Source organism: Martes martes (assembly GCF_963455335.1).
Source record: "Martes martes genome assembly, chromosome: 4".
In the NCBI taxonomy this organism is placed as follows: domain Eukaryota; kingdom Metazoa; phylum Chordata; class Mammalia; order Carnivora; family Mustelidae; genus Martes; species Martes martes.
In genome coordinates this window covers 166,489,448-166,515,769 of record NC_137891.1, presented here as the reverse complement: position 1 = coordinate 166,515,769, position 26,322 = coordinate 166,489,448, and the positions used below count along the sequence as shown (strand labels likewise).

Genomic DNA, 26,322 nt, shown 5'->3' with positions numbered 1-26,322 from the left:
CTCTCCCTAAAACAGCAGCCCACCCTGTCACACCCCTTGCTGTTAGATGGTGGGTAGGGCTTACTGCTCTCAGAAGTTATCCTGTTATATTGTCCCAGCCAGAGATCTTCTTAGAGTGGGCACCTAGCCTGTCTTGTTCCCACCTCATTCCTAGCACATGGAAAGTTTATGGCAGTAAATATTTGTTACATTAACACAGATTGGCTGAATAAGTCACACTCCTTGGCTGGATTGCATCATGCCATTTCTCCTGGGCGCATCTCAGGCTCCAGCTAATTGTTCTGTCTTGAACACACCTTTTGGGCTTCCTGTTCTCTGTTCCAAGCATCCCATCCCAGGCTGTCCAAATCCCTGCCTCTTCCTGAAGCTCTTTCTGAGATGTTCCCATGGAGCCTGCCTGCCGTGTAGTGCTTGCTCCTTCCTGCCACTCTGAGCCCTGTGTCTGTAGGGAGTGTATTGGTGCCATGCAGACAGAAGGTTGTCTGTCTCACTCATTTCTGTCTTCCCACAACTGCCCGCGCCAACTGCAGGGGGCTGCTGGGAAGTGTTTGCATCACTATGTGAGAATCTCTTATGCGTCTGTTTCTCGGATTGCTGTCAGTGCCTCTGTTTCTGCAGGCTGCTCCCACGTGGCATGGTTCAAAGACACAGAACACTTTCTGTCTCCAGCTTCCAAGGTCTTGTTCCCACCCGTGCTGTCTCGGGGAAGATCCCTGAGCCCCTGAGGCTGACAATGATAGACAGGGACGGGGGCAGGAAGGCCAGATCCTGGCTGACTTCATTACCTGGTATCCCTGGGAATTGTTCTGTATCCCAAACTGCGGTACACCGGGGTCTGCACACATGGTCAGGGTTGGGTCTAGGTTGCAAAACAGAGAAACAGACCCCATGGTCAGTGAAGCTCTCATCGTGTCCACTCACTCTGAGACATAGGTGTAGAAGGGAAAAATGGAGCCACATCCTGCCTCCCACACCTGTTAAGATCTCCTCCGGAGTCATACCCCTGCACCATCTATGTGATTCCTGGAAGCACGCTCACTCTGGCTATTTTCAACCTCACACCCAGCTTTAAGAAGCTCAGGAGGATGCCCACCAGCTCTCCCACTCTTTCCCAGACCATCTCTCACCTATGCAGCTGGGCTGGGTGCCACTCCATGTCCCATCTGACTGGCAAAACCTCCGTGGAGAGCCCACCAGCACCAGAGGGGGCTGGCAGGAGAAGGAGACGGATGACCTGTAGGAGAAGCCTCGGTCCTCTCTCCTGCCACGGGCTGGGACGCCAGGATCTCCGCAGAACACAGCTGGGAAGACGAAGGGAGAAAGGCAGGTCTGAGGTGCTTTCTAGAGCCCTGTCTGCCACCCTAGGCTGGCTCTCCTCCCAGTGCCAGTTGGACTCTGCCAACAGGGGCAGCCCCAAGTCAATAGTCATTTGTTCCCTCACACACCTGCTGTTGTGTGCATCCTCTCCTTCCCATATTCAAGATGCTTGTTAATAATCACCCAAGAAATGAAGCAACGTTATAGGAAGTTAAATTGAGAGAAAGTAAACTACAACTCATTTCCCAAAACTTTTTCCCATTTTCATGCTCACTCCCTTCTAGGCCTTTTTGAATCATGTGTAAACTTGTGTGTGGCTGTGAACCCTACTTCCCAGTGGTGTGAACCTTGCTTTGTTCACTTACTAGCCTGTAAACAGTTTCCATGTTTATGACACCATTATCACTTATTGGCTACATCATTTTGCCATGAGAGGTTGTGCCGTAATTGCAGTTCATCGTAGCCTTTATATTAGGCATTTTCTATTACTATTCCATTAGATGTGGCTCTTCTTTCCCTGCTAATGTTTTCTTGTGGGGATCTTCTAGGAGTGGACTTAGTATGTTTGAGCGAGTTTGCAGCTCCTGGTGTATAAGCCAAATGTCTTTCCAAAGGGTGTGCATTTACACTGCTGTGGGTATGCACGTGCCCATTTCACTGAGATCCTCAGAGAGATTGCCTAAAGAATGATCACGTGACAGCAAACAGAATAAGCACAGGCCCCTCTTCTGTCCCTTCTGCTCAGTGTCTTATTTGCACATATGGTTTACTAAAAATGCTTACTTCCTTAGGACACTGCAGAGACAGGCCTGTGTTCTAAAGGGGGCTGACGGCAAATGTGATTTTGATGCCTTGAAAATAAGCATCTATAAATAAATAAAGGGATTCTATCTGTGCTTTTATTCTTAGAAACAATATACTTTTCAACAGTTCTCAAGACCAGAGATGCCACATAACAGAGAGCCAGTGGTGTTTGGTGTGGCGGGAGCAGGCCATGGGACAACCAGTACGCTTGGGTTGTGCCGGTTGGAAAGTACACGGAGTTTGCACTTCTTTCCCATAAACATTCCTGCAGCAGTTCTCGCAGCTGCCGCGAGGAGTGGCCAGATGTGTCCCCCGCACTCTGTGAATGTGCTCTACTTAAAAGAAAGGGCCTCGTGCCGATTATATGTGGCTTTGGGGTTGCATTGACTGAAGCACTCTAAAATGCAAAATTAAATTTTATGTCTATCTTTTTTTCTGTTTTAAAAGTTCTCATGGTGATAATACAGGCTGTAAATTTGAGTAGGAATTTCAGAGAAAATTGTCTGGAGAAATGATTGTTTTCACACTAGACTTTGTCACTAACGCACAGGGTCAGGTCCTTTTCCTAAGCCTTATCTTCCCCACCAGCCACCTGAGAAGGGACTTCTGCCTGCCTCCCAGGATATCTCGTTGTGAGAATCAGATGTGACCATGTGTGCAAACATCCCCTGAAGAGGCAGCACAAAGCCTGTGAAATGTAGAATGTTATCTCTGTAAATGGACTGACATGCTGTGACCCCTCAGTGGAGGAGTTCACATGTGGGTAATCAGAGCAAACCTAACGGCACAATGTAACTCCTCTTCCTCATTCCCATTTTGCCTTGAATTAAATTCACTTCCTTCTCTATTAATTTTCAAACAACATTTAACAAACCTCTTCAGCTCCTGATTTTCTGCTGCTTCTGGCACCAAATAAGTCTGTAGATATGAGCCCTGCTCTTGAGATCTTAGAATCTAAGCTGGTTAAACCAGGAGGGTATAAAAAGTGAAAGATACAGATAAATAACATGGCTTGAGCATCAATAAAATTTGTTGAAAGTACACAAGTGCATTAGGGCCTCAGGGGAAGAAGTAGAAGTTGTGCATTTGGATCCAGGGAAGAAGTCGACTTGAAGCTGCTTTACTTAAAACATGGGAGCTGTCCAGCCAAATGGGAGGTGGCATGGAAAGAGCTGAGTGGGTCTGGGGAAGCACGTAGGAAGTGGTGAGGCTGAAAATGAACTTGATCCTGATGTGTTACAGTATGGGGACAAAATCCCTGCCCACGTTTAGGGAGTTACATAAGACGAAAAAGTGGTGTTATGAGGGATACGTTTGCAGCAATACAGCAAGAAAGTGACTAGGTCCAAGAAGCAGGTCTATGGAGGAAGAGATGCAGTCTGGAGGAGGGAAGTGGGAGTACCAAGCACTGCAGAAGGCCCAGTTGCAAAGTTGGGAAACAGTGATAAGAATTCGAAAGGTTACTGCACATCTCAATGGTCAGACACTTGGCCACAGAAAATATGTTGTGGGGCACAGCAAGTTAGAAGTAAATATATTGTTGGAGAGGATGTGGAGAAAGGGGAACCCTCTTACACTGTTGGTGGGAATGCAAGTTGGTGCAACCACTTTGAAGAACAGTGTGGAGATTCCTTAAGAAATTAAAAATAGAGCTACCCTATGACCCTGCAATTGCACTGCTGGGTATTTACCCTAAAGATACAGATGTAGTGAAAAAAAGGGCCATATGCACCCCAATGTTCATGGCAGCAATGGCCACAGTCACCAAACTGTGGAAAGAGCCAAGATGCCTTTCAATAGACAAATGGTTAAAGAAGATATGGTCCATATATAAAATGGAGTATTATGCCTCGATCAGAAAGGGTGATTATCCAACTTTTGTATCAACATGGATGGGACTGGAGGAGATTATGCTGAGTGAAATAAGTCAAGCAGAGAAAGTCAATTACCATATGATTTCACTTACTTGTGGAGCATAAGGAATAACATGGAGGACATTAGGAGAAGGAAAGGAAAAGTGAATTGGGGGAAATTGGAGGGGAAGATGAAGCATGAGAGACTGAGGACTCTGAGAAACAAACTGAGGGTTTTGGAGGGGAGAGGAATGGAGAGTTAGGTGACCTGGTGGTGGGTATTAAGGAGGGCACATATTGCATGGAGCACTGGGTGTGGTGCATAAACAATGAATCTTGGAACACTGAAAAAATAAAATAAAATTAAAAAAAGGAAATAAATATACTTGACTTCTTTAGAGCACACTACAAGAACACTGACTAGCAGAGTTACAGTTCCCCAAGACATCACTTCAAGCGTGAAGAACAACCTTCATGCTATAATGTGAATGTGTGTGTGTATACAGAGTCAAGAGGTTCATAATCATATACAAAATAAAATGGAAGCAGGCTAGTATCCAAAATCTTGAAAGAAGTTATCAGATCAACAGCCCAAAACCAAAAAACTCCACCAAGAAATGGGCAGAAGACATGCATAGACATTTCTCCAAAGAACAGACGTGTGAAAAAATGCTCAATGTCACTTGACATCAGGGAAATACAAATCAAAAGCACAGTGAGAAACTACCTCACACCGGCCAGAATGCCTAAAATTAACATCGGAAAACAACAGATGTTGGTGAGGATGCGGAGAAAGGGGAACTCTGTTGGTGGGAATGCAAGCTGGTGCAGCCACTCTGGAAAACAGTATGGAGGTTCCTCAAAAAGTTAAAAATAGAGCTACCCTACGGCCAACCCTGCAATTGCACTACCAGGTATTTATCCAAAGGATACAAACACAGTGATTTGAAGGGACACTTGCACCCCAATGTTTATAGCAGCAATGTCCACAATAGCCAAACTATGGAAAGAGCCCTGATGTCCATCAACAGATGAATGGATAAAGAAGATGTAGTATATATATACACACAATGGAGTATTACTCAAGCCCCCCCCCCCCCAAAATCTTGCCACTTGCAATGATGTGGATGGACCTAGAGGGTATTTTCTAAGAGAAATAAGTTAGTTGGAGAAAGACAAATACCATATGATTTCACTCATATGTGGAATTTACGAATTGAAACAGATGAACATAGGGGAAGGGAAGGAAAAATAAAATAAGATGAAAAGAGAGGGGCAAACCAAAAGAGACTCTTAATCACAGGAAACAAACTGGGGGTTGCTAGAGGGGAGGGAGGTGGGAGAATGGGGTAACTGGGTGATGGACATTATGGAGGGCATGTGATGTAATGAACACTGGGTACTACAGAAGGCTGATGAATCACTAAATTCTATGAAACTAATAAAGAAGTATGAAAAAAAAGATGCATTCTAAAAAAAAAAAATAGAAAAAAAAATGAAAACAGGACCAGCAGCCTATGCTGATAGAAGCCTCTACGAGAGCTGGGGAGTCTAGACTAACCAATCAAAAGTTAGTTAAAGGCTGACTTGATAAGAAGCCACCAAAGCTTCCTAGGAAGAGGCAGCTCAATGAATAAGTACAAATAGATGACAAAGAAAAAGCAGCTCCGTCTTGCTGATAAGAAACGTGATACCACCAGGGAAATACAAATCAAAACCACAATGAGATACCACTTCACACCAGTCAGAATGGCTAAAATTAACAAGTCAGGAAATGACAGATGTTGGAGAGAATGCAGAGAAAGGAGAACCCTCCTACACTGTTGGTGGAAATGCAAGCTGGTGCGGTCACTCTGGAAAACAGCACGGAGGTTCCTCCAAAAGTTGAAAATAGAGCTACCCTATGATTCGGCAATCGCACTACTGGGTATTTACCCTAAAGATGCAAATGTAGTGATCCAAAGGGGCACGTGCACCTGAATGTTTATAGCAGCAATGTCCACAATAGCCAAACTATGAAAAGAACATAGATGTCCATCAACAGATGAATGGATAAAGAAGATGTGGTATATATACATGATGGAATACTATGCAGCCATCAAAAGAAATGAAATCTTGCCATTTGCAATGACATGGATGGAACTAGAGGATATTATGCTGTGCGAAATAAGTCAATCAGAGAAAGTCAATGATCATATGACCTCCCTGATATGAGGAATTTGAGAGGCAGAATGGGGGGCTTGGGGGTAGGGAAGGAAAAAAATGAAACAAGATGGGATCGGGAGGGAGACAAGCCATAAGGGATGTGGATGGGGTGTGGAGAGGGTGGTGGGGTTATGGACATTTGGGAGGGTATGTGAAGTAGTGAGTGCTGTGAAGTGTGTAAGCCTGACGATTCACAAACCTGTACCCCTGGGGCAAATAATACATTATATGTTGATAAAAATAATTAATAAAAAAAGAAACATGATGCCAATGAAAACAATGAGATACCTTTTTAAACTTCTTGGGCTGGTAATTATTAAAAAATATTGTCAAAATCCATTGTTAATGAGGCTGTGAGTCAAGGAATATTTTCAGAAACTGCTGGTGGGAGAGTGAGTTGGGACTCTTTCTAGAAGACAGTTTGGCAACATGTGTCAAGACATATTGAATGCATGCCTGCTGGCTCAGCATTTTCTCTCTCCTAGGACTTTACCACAAGAGTAAAGAAAGGTTATCCTCAAGAACATTGGTTGCAGAACTGCTTCTCACGTGATTAAACTGGAGAGACCTAAATTTATCACCAGTAGGAGAAGATTAAACCAGTTGTGGATTAAAAAAGGTGGTGATGGCCTATCAATGAAGAAAAGTCACAAACTAGCTTGCACAGCAAGATTTAATACCATTTGCAGAAAACTGTACAGCTGTCTGTCCAAAGCATTGTGGTTGGGGTGGAAGCACAGTCAAGAGCTCAGACAGACCTGGTTATCTTCGGGCAGCCAGAGTCTACAGGACTGTTATGTTCTTCTTTGTATTTTCAGATACATTTACATTTTTCTTATGATGACCATAATTCATTGTTCAGAGGCAATTTAGCTTTTTCTCAAGAAGAAAAGCAGGGTTTCTGAGTCCAGACTCAACTCTGAGACTTGCTACCTTCCTAATGTTTCTTTGGAGGTGTACAAAGGCCTGAGGGGCTGACCAGGCACCCAAAGCTGCCTTTCCTGTGTCCACATTTGAGCTGCCGCTCCCAGTTCCTGCTGAAATTTCCCAAACTGAAGCAAATTTTCAGAGGTACCAATACAATGTCATGAGTATGTTGATAGTTTTCTACAGGATTAGATAAATGCCTAGTAGAAAAAAAATTAGGTCTTCTACTTGTCCAAAGCATGGACACTGAGAGAATCTTCCAGAGTCCAATTATGTGGTATGACAGGAATAAGTGAGGAAGTGAGCTCTGGGGTGGACTTGGGCTCTTGGGGTCATGATTAGGCCAGGTGGGTAAGAAATAAACTCTTTCATCAAAAAATCATGTATGCTCCAGGAATCTTTTCTCTGCAGGCTATTTTTCATAAAGACAGGCACATTTCCAGCATGAGTGCCTTCCAGATCTTTGGGAACTATCCTATCCAGTAAACAACCTTTCATGTTAAGAAACACCTCCCTTTTCTCTGGCTTAATTTCCTTTCACTGTGACTCCACATGGTGTCCAGGGCTCAGTGGGATATTCTCATTGTTTTCCTTTAAACTCCCTTTAAGAGTGTCTTTGGCAAAGCCGCTCCCTGATTTTGGTGGGGGGACGGTTATTACCTACTCTAGGCCTCCCAGCAGCAGAGCTCTGAGGAGGGAAGGGGAAGGAGCCAGCAGATAAGATGCACAAAGGCCCTGTTCATAAGCAAACTTACGGAAACACTGAGGCAACTCTCCAGTCCAGGATCCATTCCCTTCACAGGTGAGCACCGCAGGCAGGGACAGCTGGTACCCCTCCAGGCAGGCATATGTCACACTTGAGCCCCACATGAAGTCGGATCCCACCACTTTCCCATTGGGGATGAGCTGAGGTGGCTTGCATATGATAGCTGAGGGGAGGGGGAGACCAAAGCACGCTGAGTTCCAGTGCTGTCCTAGGGCAGGCACTAGGCCCAACTCCCCAGCACCAATGTCACTGGCTACCTTGTGCCTGCTGAGAGTCTAGGCTAAGCAGGGAGAATCAGGAATGCTCCCTCTTAGTTTGGAAGCCAGGGGGTCCTTTTGCATTTTACAATGCCCTCAAGTGCGACAACCCACTCCTCTGTCTGCACAGTCCTTCCCTTGATGCTCAAAGCCCAGGACTTACCTTGGTACCTCTGTTTCCCTCCTTGCAGATGTTCAGGGATCAGTCCTCACCTCACACCCCCCATGACAAGATGGTATTAGGGCTCTGCCTCCTCAATTCCCACCCTGCTACATGTTCAAGGCCCATGTCTCACTTTTGTATCTTCTTTGGCCCTGTGTCCACATGAGCAGCCCTCAGACACACCTTTGCAGACTGGCTTGGTACCATTCCATGTCCGGTCCTTGGTGCAGCTCAGCACAGACACCCTATGTGACTCCATCATGTAGCCAGGGACGCACTGAAATGTCACAGTTTTGTTGTATCTGAAGTCATTGCCCAGCCGGAGGCCATTGGCTGGAATCCCAGGGTCGCCACAGTTTATGACTAGGAGAAGGGAGATAAAGCATGGTTTACTCTAGGTCCAGACCTCATTTCTCCCCAGCATTCCAATGCCATTCCTAGTATTCCCTGTACATGTCCAGAAGGGAAGAATCAGATCAGAGATGTCCTGACTCTTCCCAGGTTCCTGGCTGGGCGCTGCCCTTTCTAAAGTCCCTCTGGCCATGTCTCTCCGCAAAGGCCCTCCCACATCCATACTGTCCTCACCCCCACCATCCTTCAGCACCCCAGCAACTTGGGCTATGAGGACCATCCTTATTCAAAGCCCACTCCTCTCAGAGGAAGTACCCAGAGAGCCTAGTTCCCAAATGAGGCTGGGGCTCAGAGAGGGAGGTTTTCAGATTGAAGAGCCTGTGTTATTGGACCTCAGCAGACAATTTGTCCACTGAGGGGCGCATGCTATTACCTGTTGTTCTGCCTAGGAGGCCTCTGTAGGGCCAGCGGCTTAGATGAAGGGTCTTATAACCTTGCAATGGTCATATCTTTGCTATGGTATTGAGTGAGCTCTGGCCTTGGAACAGAAGTGAACTTGATGTGGGATTTAGGGAGAGACCTGAAATCATAGGCTAGGGGTTGGAAAGAGCCGGTGTTCTCAGATAACTTTATCTTACTACTTCCCTCTGTCTAGGACCCACAATGACTTACTTCCCAAGGAAAAAGGTCTGGGGCTTCCCCAGAGAAGAGCAGGGAAGGGGACCAATGGGGCTATATGAGGCTTGAGAGCGAGGCAGGGGGATCGGTGGGGGATGGGTCTAAGGCTGAGAGAAACCCACAAAGATGGTGGAAGGCAACAGCCATAGGAGTTTGCCACAGAAGAGAACAAGGAAGCCTAAGGAACTGTTGAGAGCCTGAGGAATAGCAGATATATATACCCTTCCCCTCCCTGGGCCTCATCATTTCATATGTCAAGTGGGCTGTGGTGGGAATCAAATGACATGATGCAAATCAAATCAGACACTTGGCTCAGTGGTGGTTACACAGTATGTGCTCAGTAAATAGACCCTGTCATTTGGGAGTGAGTCTCCCCACTGCGGCCAGCCTTCCCAGTCTCCCACAGACAGCCTTCATTGGCGTGGAGGAGCCCAATCGCCTTGGCCACCACTTGCCATGGAGCCCAGAGGGCCTGGGCTCTCACCTATGCACTCCGGGTCACTGCCTGTCCAGGTGCCATTGACTGAGCAGTGTCGGCTGAGCAGGCCTGTGGCGTAGTAGCCTTCCCGGCACTCATAGACGATGGAGCTGGAGAAGCCCAGACCATCACTGAACAGGACGCGGGCGTTGCTTGGAGTCCCGGGGTTCCCACAAGAGATCACTAGGAAGCCAGAGAAGTGCATTAGTCACCAGAACCAGGGTGGGCGTCAGCCGGGGGGCTGAGAGCGGCCCAGAAGGCAAACGGCAGGCTACATCAGGACCCTATGGATTGAAATTCCTCTCAGGCTGCTTTTGTGTCTGATCATCTCGCCCCCAGAAGGGAAGGAGAGATCTCAATGAATTTTTTTTTTTTTTTTGTTAGTTTTCTGAGAAGTGAAGACTATACCTGTTTTATTATCCCACCTAAAATTTTAGACAATTCTTTAATATTGCCAAATAGCCAACTGTGCTTAACTGACCTCAATTGTATTCCCCCCCCCCTTTTTTTACGGTTGATTTGTTTGAATCATGATCCAATATAACTTCGGATAGGCATGCCTCCCAGCCTCTTTGAATTCTGAGATCCCTGTTCCCTCTCCCAGAATTTATCTTTAAATTCTCCAGTGCAATTTCCCACTTCCCAGATGCTGCTAAGTGCACCAGTGAGGTGCTCTTCCCCATGTTGCTCTGTCCCCTGTAGTTCCTTTGAGTCAAGTTCAGTTCTTAGCAAGGGCGCTTCACAGGAGGTCCTGTCTTTCCTACTGCACCTCATCAGGAGGCACAGAACGTCTGGCTGTTTCCTTGCTCATGATGTCGAGGCTGATCGAATGGGTTCAGGTAAGCCTGGCTCTCCTGGTGTTACAGAGTCCCCGTTTGTGGTTCGCTCAATGGTTTAAGCAGCACTGATTGTTGACTAGATTTGTTATTTCATTAGGGGACAGAAAATGGTGACCTCTAATTTGATAATTCTTTCTGCATTAGCTAGAGTTTTTTTTTTAATATTTGAATTTCAGATCATCTTTTTAAAAGATTTTATTTTATTTTTTTGCTAGAGTTCTTTAATAAAGAACTTGCCCATCATCAAACATTTGTTTTCCCTGAAATACAATTTATAAAGGAAGGCTGGATAGTGTTTGGTTTTCTTTCTTATCCGATGTCAGAATAATGATTTGGTTTCCTAGCAAGCTCCAAAGATAACCAGTAGTCATCTTTGACGTGGATTTAAATTTATTTTATTATGTCGCCATCCGTTGCCACTATTCTTCTTTTTAAAAAAATTTATTTAAATCCGATTAGCCAAGGTATAGCCACAATTATTCTTTTTTTCTTTTTGCCACAATTATTCTTATTGATGCTTAAGTTATCCCATCTTTGGGTAAGGGGAGCCTCTCCGTGTTGGCTTCTGTGTTCCTCTGACATAATCCCACTTGTCTATGGTAGATTCCTTGCTGGAGGGACAAGATATTCCACGTTCATCTTGTATATTCTGCCCCAGTCCTGGAATCAGTCATTTCTCTAAAGAGCTCTGGTTTCTTTTAATGGAGAACGGATTTAAGAAACGTAATCTGAAAATTAAGGGTACTCATTGCTACTGAGCTGGTCCTTGATACAGACTTCTAGAATGGGTAGAGCTGGGAAAAAAAACTAAGTTGGAAATCCACTGTGAGTTTATGCTGATGTTACCAATCCAAATTTAGGATTACGAGTCTTCTTAACTTCTTTATTTTTATATTATATCTCTTTAATGCTGAAAATCTTGGTTCTTAATGACAGATAATTTTAATTTGTTTTCAAAAAGTTTCAGGATAGTAATATCAATATTATTACTAGTAATATGATTGCTGAAAAATAATTGAAGACTTTATTATCATTCTCTTTGTCCTCAAGGCACATATGCCATGGTCAAATTCCACTTTTTTCAAGTCAGTTAAAATAGTTCTCTGGATTGTTAAGTGACCAGTTTGATAAGTAGTTAGGTCCATTTGTTTTCATTTTGATTTTGCTATTTAGAGATTGCTTGTTTCTAATCTTTGATTTAATTTTACTTTGCTAAGCGTATACAACATTTATGTTATGTGGTCCCAAAGTTAAATCTACAAATGATTCCTATATAATGAGCACAACAGGTAGTCCTTAACACCCACGGATTCAACAATATTTGTGCTGCCTAGGCTCTGGAGACATAATTAGGGAGTCATGTCCCCTGCCCCTCAGGAGCCCAGTCCATCTTAAGGACCTACTTATAAGCAGCAGAATTAAAATATGATATAATAATTGTTATACTTGAAGGAAAAAAAAGACCCCACTAAGAAGGGAGGAGCTTATTGGGGCTGAAGGTAGGAATCTGAGTAGTCCCTTGAAAGGTAAGTGGGCACTTGCCAAGGAAAGTCATGAAGAATTGTGTCCATATCATACACACACTCATCTAACAAACATTCACTTCCAGGTCCAAACTCTAAGCCACCCACTTTCTGTTCCCTGAACACCCCTGGCACGGTGACTGACTCCAGGCTGGGATACCTACTATAGTATTTGGCATGAAAGGGGACCCGAGTCACAGTGGATATTTGAGAATGCACTAAATTCTCCCCCCGCCAACATACTCTCCCATTACCATAGACCTCTTAACTATGCCTACAAAATCCTACGGAAACAGGGGCGTGTGGGTGGCTCAGTTAAGTGTCCTACTCTTGATCTCAGCTCAAGTTTAGATCTCAGGGTCCTGAGTTCAGGCCCCTGCTGGGTGTGGAGCCTAGTTGAAAAAAGTCCCGTGGAAACAACTTTGCCAAAGCACTGTCCATAGGGCAGAACTTCGGGCAGACAAGAGGGAGAGGCCACAGGCTCCATCTGCAGCCTTTCCTGGGCAGGTGTCCGCTGATCAGGGGCCAGAACATCTCCCCGCACTCTGCAGGTCTTACACCGCAACCTCAATCTCAAGGTCCGTTCCCTCACCACTGCCCCTTATCTCTTCAGCTTATACCCTCTGGGATTCATTCTCTGGTGATATTTTGGTTCCAATGGCACTGATAATCCATGGATCCCACCACTTTTCGTTGTCTTTTACTCCACTCATAAACCTGCTCCCTACTTACCCAGCATAGATGCCAAGATCCATCGTAATCCCTCTCCCTTGCATATACCCTCTCCTCATTTGCTACTTACTGCCAACGTCTTAGCTGCCCGATAAAACCCCCAACTGTACACCCACAGCTTCACCTACCCTATGTCTGCACCTCTGGAGCAAAATGCGGCCTGAACAAAAACACAGGCCAATGCTGACTACTCTCACTTAGGGGAGCCCTTGGTGCTGTCTGGCAATGATACAGTTCCCTATTTGACTCCCAGACCCCCTTGCTAGGTGACTGTTTCATATGGTTTCCTTCCTCTTCCAGCACCTTCTCACACACCCTTATCTCAGCGTCTACACTGATTCCTCATTAGGAGAGTGCCGTGCAGGCTGTATTTTAGAGAGAGACAGAGAAATCCTGGGAGCAGGTACAAAAAGTTGGACTCTGGGGAGAGAGGTTTTAAAATAAAGTTATTTTCAGAAATTCAAGATTGTGTGGAGAAATCTAATTCCCCCCCCTGGAGCTACCTCAGGAAACACCAGTAGGGACTTCTATTACCTTTAAAGGGTCTTTTAAAAATGAGATTTGTATTTCTTTTGGCACCTTGGATACCTGTGTAACAGTCTCTTCCCTTAAACTAAACTCCAAGAGGGCGAGGTGTGTCCGTCTCGGCACTGTTGTGTCCCCAGCACCTAATACAGTATTTGGCACAAGGTTGTTGGAGCTGTATGGGAAATAAATGAATAAACGGGGCTAAACTTCGTTGCTTCTGGTTTCTTACCCTCTTAGGTGAGGGTGGGGATTATGTTTGTCTTTGGATTACTAGTGAGCATGACTGAGGATTCTCTGTTGACTACTATCCTCCAGGCCAAGGGTTCCAACGGGGCCATGGATTGTGTCTGCGAGGGCGAGGGCAGGTGCTTGGGAGCAGGCAGCTGGGGGAAGAGCAGCTGGGGTGAGCAAAGGGGAAAAGCAGAATGGTCACATACATTACCTCCACACTCAGGCTGCGTGCCACTCCACGAGCCGTTGGCTTGACAGGTCCGCTCAGACGATCCCCGGAGCGTGTGGCCAGCTTCACAGCTGAAACGCATCAGACTGCCTGGGGCAAAGCTATCCCCCAAACGGATGCCATGCGCTGGGATCCCTGGGTCACCACAGGTTCCTGTGCTGGTTCCTATGGATCAGAACCAAATAAACCCTCTTGTTTTAGCATGGAAGAGCTGGCAGTGGGGAACTGAGAAAGATGTTGGGCCAGTGTTAAGGGGAGGCATTGGGCCTCAGGAATAAGGGGGGTAAAAACTGACTGAGTGTCTTGCCCCAGTTAGTTGGACCTTACTTCTTGCCTTACTTCCTCACTTACTACCCAGAGGTCAGAGAATACCAAGGTCTGAGGTCACGGGTGAGTCCCCAGGGACCACACAGCAAGAGAAGAAAGCAGAGGGAAGGTTTTGTTGTGGAGATCGGCCTTTGCTCTCTGGCCAGTGGCAATGTGGAATGTCGCTGGTCCAAGCTGGCCACATCTCTTCCTTCTTCCTTTTACCTCTTCTCCATAATATCTGTGATTCTGCGCCCTCTCTGTCCCCAGTTCCAGCATCTTAGCTTACCTGCCCAGCATTCTCTTGCCCCAACTATTGTGAGAGTCTCATTATGTCCCCACCTCCTAAACTCTCCCTGTAACCTATCTTCCACTTCATCCTCAAACCTTGATAATGAACAATCACCAAACATCTGATCTTAATTCCTACTGAAACATCTCCACTGGCTTCCCACTGCCTATGGGTTAAAGTCTAAACTCCTTAGTGTAGGTTTGTCTTCCCAACAGCTTGGCTTGAATCTGGGTCCTGGGGCATTCATTGAGGATTCCCTATTCACCAACTATGTAACACAGGTGAATTCTAGATGAAATGTTTTGGACTCTCACATTCCATTCTTTCTTTGCCCCTTGCCTCCTGCTACATTTCTGTATTCACCTGGGTCCTGATATTGTACAGGCCCACCCAAGAGAGTGCTAAGGACCCAAGAGGCGGAGGAGGGAAGAGAACAGGAGACAAAGCCACCAGGTCGAGGCTTGTGGGAGTCAGCACCCCTCACAATACAGAGTTGTATAGGAGACATCATAAGATCAGACTATGCCATGGAAAGCATGAAGAAGGAAGAGGAAAATGAAGGAAAAAATGGCAACTTCATGAGAAGACAGAGTGCCATCTGATGTAGCATGTAGCACCTCAGGAACCCACATGTGTGGGCATCTAATGGTAATGCCTGAGTAAGCACGGTTAGTTTGTTGGAGTAAATAAATGTTTAAGTCATGTATACCCCACCATCTACCATTTATGTCTCTTCTTCTAAATCATGGAATTATTTCCTTTTCTCATTCGGTCTCAGATGGTGAGAATACTCTATGATCCCATGTTGCTCTCTACCAAGGAAGGGGGATTCATTCAACCTTCAACTCAAACATTTGGGAAGAGAGGGCCCATCACACTTGGCTAGATTTTCTTCTCTCGGAGTTTTCCAGAGTGCCGCTAATGCAAGAGGCTGCACAGAGTCCCCCGAAGGCAGCTCTGATGGTGAATACACAAACTCCCACAATGGCTAGGTGACCTCAGCTGGAGCTGCACTCCTGAACAACAGGCCTGAGGGTGAAGGTCTCTAGTTCCAGGACCTTATTCTGACAGAATGGTTCTCACCGTAGTGTTTGAGGCTGGTTTTTTTGGTGATATAAGGGGGTCTGAGACAGAATATCGTACCACGGGGGCACATGGTAACTGCTGATCCTCTACTGTGGTATATCAGCAAACGATGACATTGCAGAGGTGGACAATGAACAACCTGAAGCATGTCTCAAATGCTAGAAATTTCTATATGTTCTGATAGCCCACACACTTATACCCTGTTACGCATCATCTATGTACAGGCCATACAGAATGAGGCTCAGAATTGTGACCTTGGATTTCTGAATGCATATTTCTTAGGACTGGCGGGAGCTAGTGCTGCAAAAGATGATATCTGTAAGTTTCAGGAAGGGAGGAATTATATCCTACTCACAAGTGCACATCTAGTGTTACTTCCTAATCTTTTATTCTTCACACCTCTCGTTTCTTATCTAAAGCATTTAAGATTCATTCATTCCTCAGCCTTAGCATTAATATAATCCCTTCTAATCCTGTGCATAGAGGTCACCAGGAAAACTCTGCCTATGATTCTGGTCTCCGAAGTGTTTATCATTCTTGATGGATACATGGAGGAAGTGACTGCAAACTATTCTTCAGAATACTCATCATCAGCTATAAAACAGCTGAATGCAACATACGCCATAATGAGTGGGGTCCATGCCCTCTGAAGATTCCTTTCTTGCTTTTTACTTTTTCATGTTCCCAGAGAGTTAGCTTGTTTCTAGTCTCCCTTGATCTTTGTGTGACCAAGGAAGTGTCCCTTTTTGCACATGCAGAGCTGGTATTTAGGAAGTCACAAAATTAGGAAAGCTCAGGGTTGTAAGCGTTTTGGAGGTTTTCTAGCTTAGTTTTCTATCCCAGAATTGTTTCTGGAGTAGGTCATTTTTCAAGTAGGTCATTTTTCAGCATCTGTTAACACAATTCCAGAGAAGGGAAATTACATTGAGAAAAGATTTTGGATTCCATACCTTGGACCAGCAGAATGGCTGTGTGGTTGGATTATATATGTTAATAGGAATGAGAGGTTCAAGACTTTCTTTCTGGCTTCTTTCTCCTGCACTTCCATTTCTCATGGAGAACAAAAATCCCCAAGATAGATAAAATAGGCTTTAAGAACACGATTGGCCCAATACCTTAGATTAGTGTCTAGAGGGAGAACCTACATAAAGGGACAATTCACAGAAGAGACTGGGGCATTTGCATTTGGATGGGAAATGGAAGTCTTTCCTCTTTGGAGTCTCTTTTCCTCCTGGAACTTGCTCTGTGGATAACTTGGGAGGCAGGACTCTGTCTTCTCCATTCCAACCTCCCCAAGTCACTTCCACCAGAAGTCCAAACAGAATGAAGTTAGGGGCCTGGTTCATAGGCTTTCCTCTAGTCCAGGCTAAAGGGTCTCCATGGCTAATACATAGTTCCACCCAGTTCATGAAGTGAGTGATTTATGAGATTAATAAAGGTGAGGGGCCAAAGTCCTGGGTGGTGTATCTGGGACTGTCCTGGGCAGCCAGCAGCCCTTTGAAACAGTGGCCAGTACTTGAGGAATTTCTTCTTTCTGGGGAGACCCAATCAATATTTGGTTCAATATTCTGGAAGTGCCCTGAATTTTGGGAGTCAGATCATCTGGGAACTCAGATTGCAGGAACAGCTACATGTCTTGTGGGTGAGGTCCCAAGCCAAGGAGAAGGTGTCTGTAAGAGGAGGAGGTTGGGATTCTTACCTCTAGAGGGGGTCTGGCATGGGAAGGGATGGGGGTTAATATCAATGCCAAGGTGGGCCCCCTGAGGAACATAAAGTTACATAAGCATTTGACTTCTTGGGGTTGACACACCTTATGGGATCTCTTCTGGGGCCAGGCAGGCTCATCTCAAAGGAGACCAAGTTCAAGGGTACTAATTTTTGGGTTAGTGATTTCTGTCATTGGTGGGATAATTCAATTTCAAATATTTTGTTCCATTAAGACATTATAGATGAACTTCTGGTTTGTATAATATGGACACAGAGCTTTGTCACATTCTTAAATCTGCTCTTTGGATAGCATCTGTCAGTATCCTCATAGAGATTAATACTAAAACAAATTTATTAATAGGAAAAGTCTGAAACTGGTATATAAGGGCAGTAGGGGAAACTAGGTAGCCTAGACATAAGACAGGTGGGGGAGGAGGCAGTGATAAGAAAGAAAGGGAAGCAGGCTCAGGCCTTGGAGTCCCAAACAGGGAGGAAAGAACACGGGAGTGGGTTTGGACCTGGGCCCAACAACAGGGAGGCTTGGGCTCTTCTCAGAAACTTATGGAAACAAGTGTCTGGACAGGATTCTGACCACAGGGGACCTCACAAATTTTCATTCTCCCTAGTTTTGCTACACTGGGTTGTATGGGCTTGGCCAGAGCAGATCAAAGGGAAGAAGCTGGGCTCAGACCACCAAAGGCTGAAGTCTGATTGGGACCTCTGATAGCTGTGCTCTCTGCCTTTGAGATGGGGACCTAAAAGGTTGGCTTCCCTCCTGCCCACCTGTCACACTCACACCTCGGGAGTTTGTCCATCTCCCCCCAGCCAAGGGTTCCACTGGACCCTGCACCCTCATGCCAATCTCCATACCTGAGCAGTGGGGGAGGGAGCCAGTCCAGTGTCCATCCAGCCCACACATACGGGTGGCATTTCCGACCAGAGTCCTCTTGCCGGTGCAACTGTAACGCACGACTGCTCCCACGGTAAAGCTGTCCCCAGACATCTGGGCATGGGGTGGGGAGCCTGGATGGCCACAGGACACCACTGTGGGTAAGAGCAAACATATCAGCAACTCTGCAAAGGGATGGATTGTCATCATAGGACACATGCTAGCTTTCCATAGTGACAGGTAGAGAAGAAGAGAAAGCCTGCATTATCTATTGAAGTTTGTTTCCTGTTGGCCCAACTACCTGACATTAGCAGACAATGCCTACCCACCTTGCTGTACATTTTCAGTATCTGTGAAATGAAGAGTAATACCTGTTGTTTTAAGAGTTAAATGAGATAATACCTGGGAAACTGCTCAGCATATAGCAGGTAAGCAATAATATCTGTTTTCTTTCTTCTTTGCCTCTCGTGCACACCTCTCCCTATTTCTTCACTGCCATAGGACATACCCAAGGTGTCTCTGGCAGAAAGGTGGTACACATAGCAAACGTAACACAGAACAGACAACCTGTCATCGTAGGACTGTCTGCACTGGCTACAGGTTCCCAAATAAGGGCCAATTCTAGTCTTTTCCCAACTGCATCTTATTTATAGATGCCCACATCAGTTGTCCCCAACTTGTCCCCTTCAGTCTGCAAGTTCCCTCTCCTGAAACACCAAATTGTAACTGAACACCACTGATAAGATTAGAATGCCAGATTATTTTAAGAAAATGAAAGTCCTAGCTTGAAAAGAATCCCATGTTCACTGCAGCATTAGTTATAGTAGCCAAATAGGAAGATACCTAAGTGTCCATTGGCAAATGAATGGATAAAGAAGATGTAGTGTATATATACAATGGAATGTTATTCAGGCATAAAAGAATGAAATCTTGCCATTTGTGGCAACATAAATGGACCTTGAAGGCATTATACTAAGTGAAATAAGCCATTCAGAGAAAGACAAATGCTATATGATCTCAATTATATGTGGAATCTCAAAAAAAAAAAACAACAACCCCAAAACAAAAAACAAAACCAAACCCAAACAATGGAGCTTTTAGATACAGAGAACAGATTGATGGTTGCCAGAGGCAGGGGATGGGAGGTAGGCTAAATGGGTGAAGAAGGTCAAAAGGAACAAACATTAATAAGTCAGAGAATGTAATGTACAGCACAGTGACTATGCTTACTAATACTGTGTTACTAATAGTAATACAAATACTTTGAAAGTTCCAAAATGTGAGCCAAGATGTCCTTCAACAGATGAATGGATAAAGAAGATGTGGTCCATATACACAATGGAATATTACATAGCCATCAGAAAGGATGACTACCCAACTTTTGCATCAACATAGATGGGACTGGTGGAGATTATGCTGAGTGAAATAAGTCAAACAGAGAAAGTCAATTATCATATGGTTTCACTTATTTGTGGAACATAAGGAATAGCATGGAGGACATTAGGAGAAGGAAAAAATGAAGGGGGAGAAATTGGAGTGGGAGACAAACCATGAGAGACTACGGACTCAAAGAGAGGGTTTTAGAAGGGAGGGGGTTGGGGGGATGGGTGAGCCTGGTGATGGGTATTAAGGAGGACATGGATTGCGTGGAGTACTGGGTATTATAAGCAAACAATGAATCATGGAACACTACATCAAAAACTAATGATGTACTATATGGTGACTAACATCATACAATTAAAAAAAAGAAAGTTGCTAAGAGACTAGATCTTAAAAATTCTCAGAAATAAAATTCTAAAGCTGTGTATGGTGATGGATGTTAATTAGACTTACTGTGGTGATCATTTCACAATGCATACAAATATCAAATCATTATGTTGTATACCCAAAATTTATGTTGTATGTCAATTATATCTCAATTAAAAAAGAAAGATGAGAATACCAGAATTGAGATGTACAAGATAGGGCAATGCTCAACGTCACCGGGTTTGCTTTGCATTGTTTTTGCCATAGCTGATCCCAGCTTCTTTCATTTACTCAACACATATTTATTGAGTGCCTGTTATATGTTAGGCACTGTTTTATATGTTTGGGAGGAGAATTTCTATGCTCTTACAGAAATTATACTCTAGTGGAGAAGAGAGACCATGAACAAAAAAACGTAGTAATTCTAGGGGGTGTTTTGAAGAAAAATAAAGTTCCATCAGGAAAAAGGTATTCAGGGGTGGGCTGTGAGTGCTATTTTTGAGTAGGGTGGTTAAGGAAGATCTCTCTGAGGAGGTTTCATTTGACCAGTGATTTGAATGATCTAAAGAGGCCAGTCATGCAAGCTTTACAAAAAGAGCATTCTGAGGGAAGGAAAGGCCACAGAGGGACAATGAGCTTGGTGTGTTTGAGGAAGAGCAAGAAGGCCAAGCCTTCTGGAATGAACTGAGCAAGGAAAGAATGGAGGAGGACATGGATGGACAGGTTGCCTGATCATGGCATAGAATTAAGATTTTATTATGAGCATGATGAGACACCTACTGGAGTGATGTGTTTTGATTTATTCTTTAACAAGATCATTCTGGCTATAGTATAGAGAATGTTCCAGAGTGTGGCAAGAAAGAGGGTGCCATTGCAGTAGTTCAAGAAGAGATGATAATGACTTGGATGGACTAAACCTGATGGTATTGTAGAAGATCCTTGTAGTCATTACTTGGACCCAAAAAGGGCACAGGGCACAGCATGGGTGATGATCCAGACACGTGACCAATGGGATAAAATGTGAGTTGGGCTGATGCTGCTCCTGATGATGGAATTTTGGCCAGGCACAGAGATGGCATGAATAGGTCTTGGCTATCTACATTTCTCACTGTGATCTTAATGTGTGTCAGGTCATGTTCTAAGTGCCTATGGTGTATTATTTGCAAAGACCACTGTTAACAATTCCTCCCATCAAGGCATGGAGCCTGTTTTGCCTCCTCTTGAATCTGGGCTGGCTTTGTGACCTGCTTTGACTACTGGAATGTGGTGGAAATGACACTGGGTGGGCTGTGGATTAAGAGGCCAAGCAGCTTCTGCCCTCATTTTCTTGGAATATGACTGCCACTATGTAAGGAAATCTCTTAGACTACTGAATGGTAAGAAATTACATGGAGACAGGAGCCATGTAGAGAGTAATCATGATGTCCCGGGCAATAGCTGGGACCAAGTTCCCTGACATGTGAGTGAGGCCATCTTGGATCTAGATCTAGATATAAAATAAAGATATAAAAACTTATATCTATACCTATACCTATTTCTGTATCTATATAATCTCCAATTGGCTATTGTTTCTTTGGAGAACTCAGACTAATACACCTGCTAAGCCTTGAATTCTAGACTTACGTCATTGTGAGAGAATACAAACAGTTGCTATTTTAAGTTTTGAGATGTTTGTTACACAGCAATAGATAACTGACTGGCTTCCCCCAGAGTGACTGATCCAGGAAAGCAAGGTGGAGGTGGAAATGTGTTTTATGACCTACTTTGTAAGTCACACACCACCACTTGACACAGACCAACCCTGGTACAGTATAGGAGATACTACATGAAGGCATGAATACCAGTAGGTGGGGTCATTGGGACTAACTTCAAGACTGACTGTCCTATCACTGTGTGAATATATCACATTTTTCCATCCATTTCCTGTTGAGGGATTTTTGGATTGTTTTCTGTTTTGGGCTTTTATGAATAACTCTGATAAGAACATTTTTGTTTATGTTTATTGATGTACATAGGTACACATATATGTTGTCTATGTCTACTGATTTCTGTGATTAGAGTTGACTGGTTGTTTTTCTGATGTTCTTATGTGGTTTTAAAACTTGTCTTTGGGGGCGCCTGGGTGGCTCAGTGGGTTAAGCCTCTGCCTTTGGCCCAGGTCATGATCTCAGGGTCCTGGGATTGAGTCCCACATCGTGCTCTCTGCTCAGCAGGGAGCCTGCTTCCCCCTCTCTTTCTCTGCCTGCCTCTCTCTGCCTACTTGTGATCTCTCTCTGTCAAATAAACAAATAAAATCTTTAAAAAAATATTTTGTCTTTGGCTAGTTTGAGGACTATTAAATTATGATATTGTCTAATGGTCTCTGAAAATGTATATGCAATGCCTGAAATTATTTATTTGTCACTGGTTTGATCTAGGCCACTTGGGTATTTGTAAAATTAACAACCAGAGTATACTCTATTGTTGTATTCTTTTCCTGTGTTTTTTTTCTTTTAAAGGAGGAAAAAGTCAACAATAAAAACTTTGTGAGAAAAGATAAAACAGTGTCAATACCTTTTGGCTGCTGTGGGTAAGGAACAACAAGAAAAGGATGTAAGAGAATAATAAAGAGGAACAACTTATATTTGGTGTGTATTTGCATACAAATCAGGGAGGTGATGAACACAGAGAAGGTGAATTTCTCTGCATTTCTCAATTTGTCAATATAAAAACATTTAAAAAATGTTTTTAATGTTCATGCCCACGTCCAAATGGGATCTCCAGATCCTGCAGTGGCTGTTTAGTTTCTAACTGCAAATTAGTTACTGCAAATAAGTTTAAATGTGTACATAAAAATAGGCAAGCTAGATATTTAGCATTGCAAGTAATAGCAGACTTTCTTGCCTTACACAGAATACATATATAACAGGGGATTGAGGAAAAAGTATAAAATTACAATTAAGCAAAAAACAATAATACAAATTAGAATCTATGGTTGGGTGTAGGCTATGCTGAGTCCCACAGTAAAAGGAAAAGGACCCCATGCTGGCTCCTAGACCCCAAATATGGAGACTTGTACTAATGGCTGGCCAGCCTCCAGGGCTTCCACTGTTTTCTAAAGCACTTTATCAGGGAAATAGCGTATGATACAGACCTGAGTCATGCATTTTCCTTGGTCCCTGCACATCCGTGCCAATTAAAACAGTTTGCTTTCACCTGTAAGGAACAGCTGATTTTCACTGAGTGATTTGATCAGGGGATATGTAAAGTACTCTACAATTTTCTATAAGCCCATTCACAGGTATTTTTGTCTTCCAGAAGTAAAAATTCAAGTTAGCCTACTAAAATAATGTCATGATAATCATGAAACATCAGTGAAAATGGTTTTACTGAGAGTCACTTGGGATCTTATAGGCAGTGAAAGTTCCTCAGGGTCTTGTGTTTTTGAAATGTTCTCACCAAATCTAGGGAAAAACTTCTTTACTTTTCCCCCATCAACAAATGAATAGTCTAATTGGGTCCTGGTGTTGGCATATCATCTTTCTGGAAGTGCTGCTGAAGCTCATATTCAGAGTGAGTAATAAACATTACTGTGCTGGGGAAACCTGCTCTAAAAAGAAGAGCAGATCTGCCTCTTAGTTTTGGTTTCTATGTCCCCAGTAATGATAGAATGCAGTGGTCTCAGTAATTAGTGAAGGCAGAGTTTAGCATCTTGTAAGTCCCAAATCAGAAAAAGAGGTTAGGATTGTTTTTTTGGAGCAAAAAATATCAGCAACTACTGAGCATTAGTCATTTTTTTTTTTTTTTTGAGAGATAATGGCTAGCTTGTTTCTAGGCTTTGGCTTCTGCAAGACTGAGAGCCTAGTTCATGGCTCTGGCAGATTAAGATCAGTCCAATAAGAAATCACAAGGGAAACATAATAAAACATATGAGAAGTAAGTCATCATAAGTGAAAATCAGCAGAAACTACAATAGCAGAATTAGTCATAAAGATGATGATACTGTAACGATCAGATATAGAAGGGATTATATGTATATTTAATATGTGAAAGACATAAAAAGAACATGTTTATAGAGGAACAGTACATTATAAATAATCAAGCAAATTTAAACAACAAATAAAACATTTTAAATACAAAAGAAATAAGTGAAAATAGAAACTCAGTGAATGGTTAAACCTCACCTAAGACATAGCTAAAATGATAATTAGCAAATGGTAGGACAGACAAGCTACCTATGAACAATTTTTAAAGAACAAACTTATCTGTATAGCAAAATAATGAGAAGATTTGTAGGAAGAGGTGAAAAGCCCACCAAGCCTACTGATAGCTGATTATCTAGAACAGATTTTTAGTTCAACTTTAAATTAGGAGAAACAAACAGGGTTTTGGAGAGGAGAGGGGTGGGGTATGGGCGAGCCTGGTGGTGGGTATTAAGGAGGACACGGATTGCATGGAGCACTGGGTGTGGTGCATAAACAATGAATCTTGGGACAATAAAAAAATAAAATTAAATTAAAAAAACTTAGTTCAACCTAAAAGACTCCCAATAATATTAATGTAAACTTCTAACAGGGAGAGACCTGGGAAATCTATCAGAGATGGGAAATATGAATAAGAGTTTCAGACACATAGAGAATTGCAGACGAATGTCTAATGTTGGAGTCCCAGAAGTAGCGAAGGAAGAAAATGAGGAGAGACAATATTTATAGAAATACATAGCTGAGAATTCCCCAGATGTCAAAAAATCCAGGAAGCTTAATGAATCCTAAGAAGGATAAATAAAATATCTAAACACAATGTAAAAGAATTCAGAATGCCAACAAGAAAGAGAGGATCTTAAAGTCAGTGAAGTCAAAACAAAACAAAACAAAACAACCAAACTACCTAAAAGGTATAATGACTAGATTGAAAGCAGACTTCTCATTAATAATAAATGCTAGCAGAATCCACCAAATATGTCTACTTGGACTTCTGATCCAGCTAAATTATCATTTAATAGCTACAAAAAATGCAGAAAACCAAAGACAGTGACAGACTTTATGAAGGAGTGAAAGACTGATAGCTGGCTTCTCCATAGCAGTAAAAGAGGTGAGAAGATATTAAAAAGCTTTCTTTAATGGGTTGAGAGAAAATAACTGCCAAACTGGATTTCTTAACCCTCCAAAAAATCCTTAAAAAGCGAGAGACAAATAAACATATCATAGCCAAACAAAAACTGAATGTTTGCCACCTGTGGAACTTCATTAAATAAGATTCTAAAGGATGCCCTTCAAAGAGCAGGAAAATGTTCCATGAGGAAGGGCAAGGTATAAGAAGACATGAAAAACAAAGAAAGTTGCAAATATGTGGATAAATCCAAGCGAAAAATAATTGCATAAAACAACAACAATAATATATTGTGAGTTAAAAAATAAGGCAAAATTGAGATATAAGAAAACAATAATGTAAAAGTCAGAAAAAGGTAAATGAAGTTTCTAATGTTCTAATGTTCTTGTATGATACAGGAGGAAGAAAGATTAACTCTAGACTTTGATAAGTGAAATGTTCCTGCTATAATTCCTAATGTAGCCATTAAAATGTAGAGCATATAACTTACTTATTAGTAGAGAAGAAAAAAATGAATTATAAAAATAGTTAATCCAGTAAAAAAAGAGAAAAAAAGAAACTGAATGGGTAGAACAAACAGAAAACACAAAATAGGATGGTAGACTTAAAATTTAAATATGTCAGTAGTTTGACATGTTTAAAGTGACAAAAAAAAAAAAAGACTTTTAACCAAGAATTCTATAGCTAGCAAAACTATCCTTCAAACATGAAGGGGAAATAATTAAGACATTCCCAGATAAATAAAGACTGAGAGAATGCACCATTAGCAAACCTAGAAAGAAATTCTAAATTATAAAGAAATTCTACGGGAAGTCTTTCAGGCTGAACTGAAAGGACTTGAAGGCACATGCAGAACTAAAAAAACCCTGGTAAAGGTAACTACAGAGGTAAATATAACCTACAGTATAAGTTTATTTTTTTTTGTTTGTAATTTTTCTTCTCTTAGCTGAGAAATGGCATGAAGCAGTAATTGGAAATCTGTGTTGGTCAGCATGCAATGTCTAAAGATGTAATTTGTATAATAGTAACAGCACAAAGGAGGGGGGCAGCAATGGAATTATGTAGGAGCAAAGCTTCTGTATACAACTGAAATTAAATTAGTATTAATACAAACTATGTTGTTATAAATTAAAATGTTGATTGTAATTTTCAGAGTAACCACTAAGAAAATAACTTAAAATACCCACAGTGAAATAACAAAGAAATTAAAATGTTACATTAGAAAAGATCTATTTAATGAAAAATAAAGCAGCAATAGGAGAATGGAGGAAAAAACCTCCCCAAACCCCAAAACTAAAAAACACAAGGCCATAAAATACATAGAAAA

At 42.9% G+C, this 26,322-nt stretch overlaps 1 protein-coding gene across 1 annotated transcript in view; it reads right to left on the bottom strand.

The window, feature by feature from the left end:
- Positions 1-26,322, bottom strand: part of CSMD2 (CUB and Sushi multiple domains 2) — a gene marked incomplete at its 5' end in the record, with an annotated part of 593,570 nt that overhangs the window by 19,424 nt on the left and 547,824 nt on the right. The window contains 7 exon segments of the mRNA XM_080802687.1: positions 786-859; positions 1,128-1,301; positions 7,862-8,035; positions 8,476-8,655; positions 9,806-9,982; positions 13,864-14,046; positions 18,143-18,316. Coding sequence (XP_080658813.1) covers positions 786-859; positions 1,128-1,301; positions 7,862-8,035; positions 8,476-8,655; positions 9,806-9,982; positions 13,864-14,046; positions 18,143-18,316 — 1,136 coding nt within the window.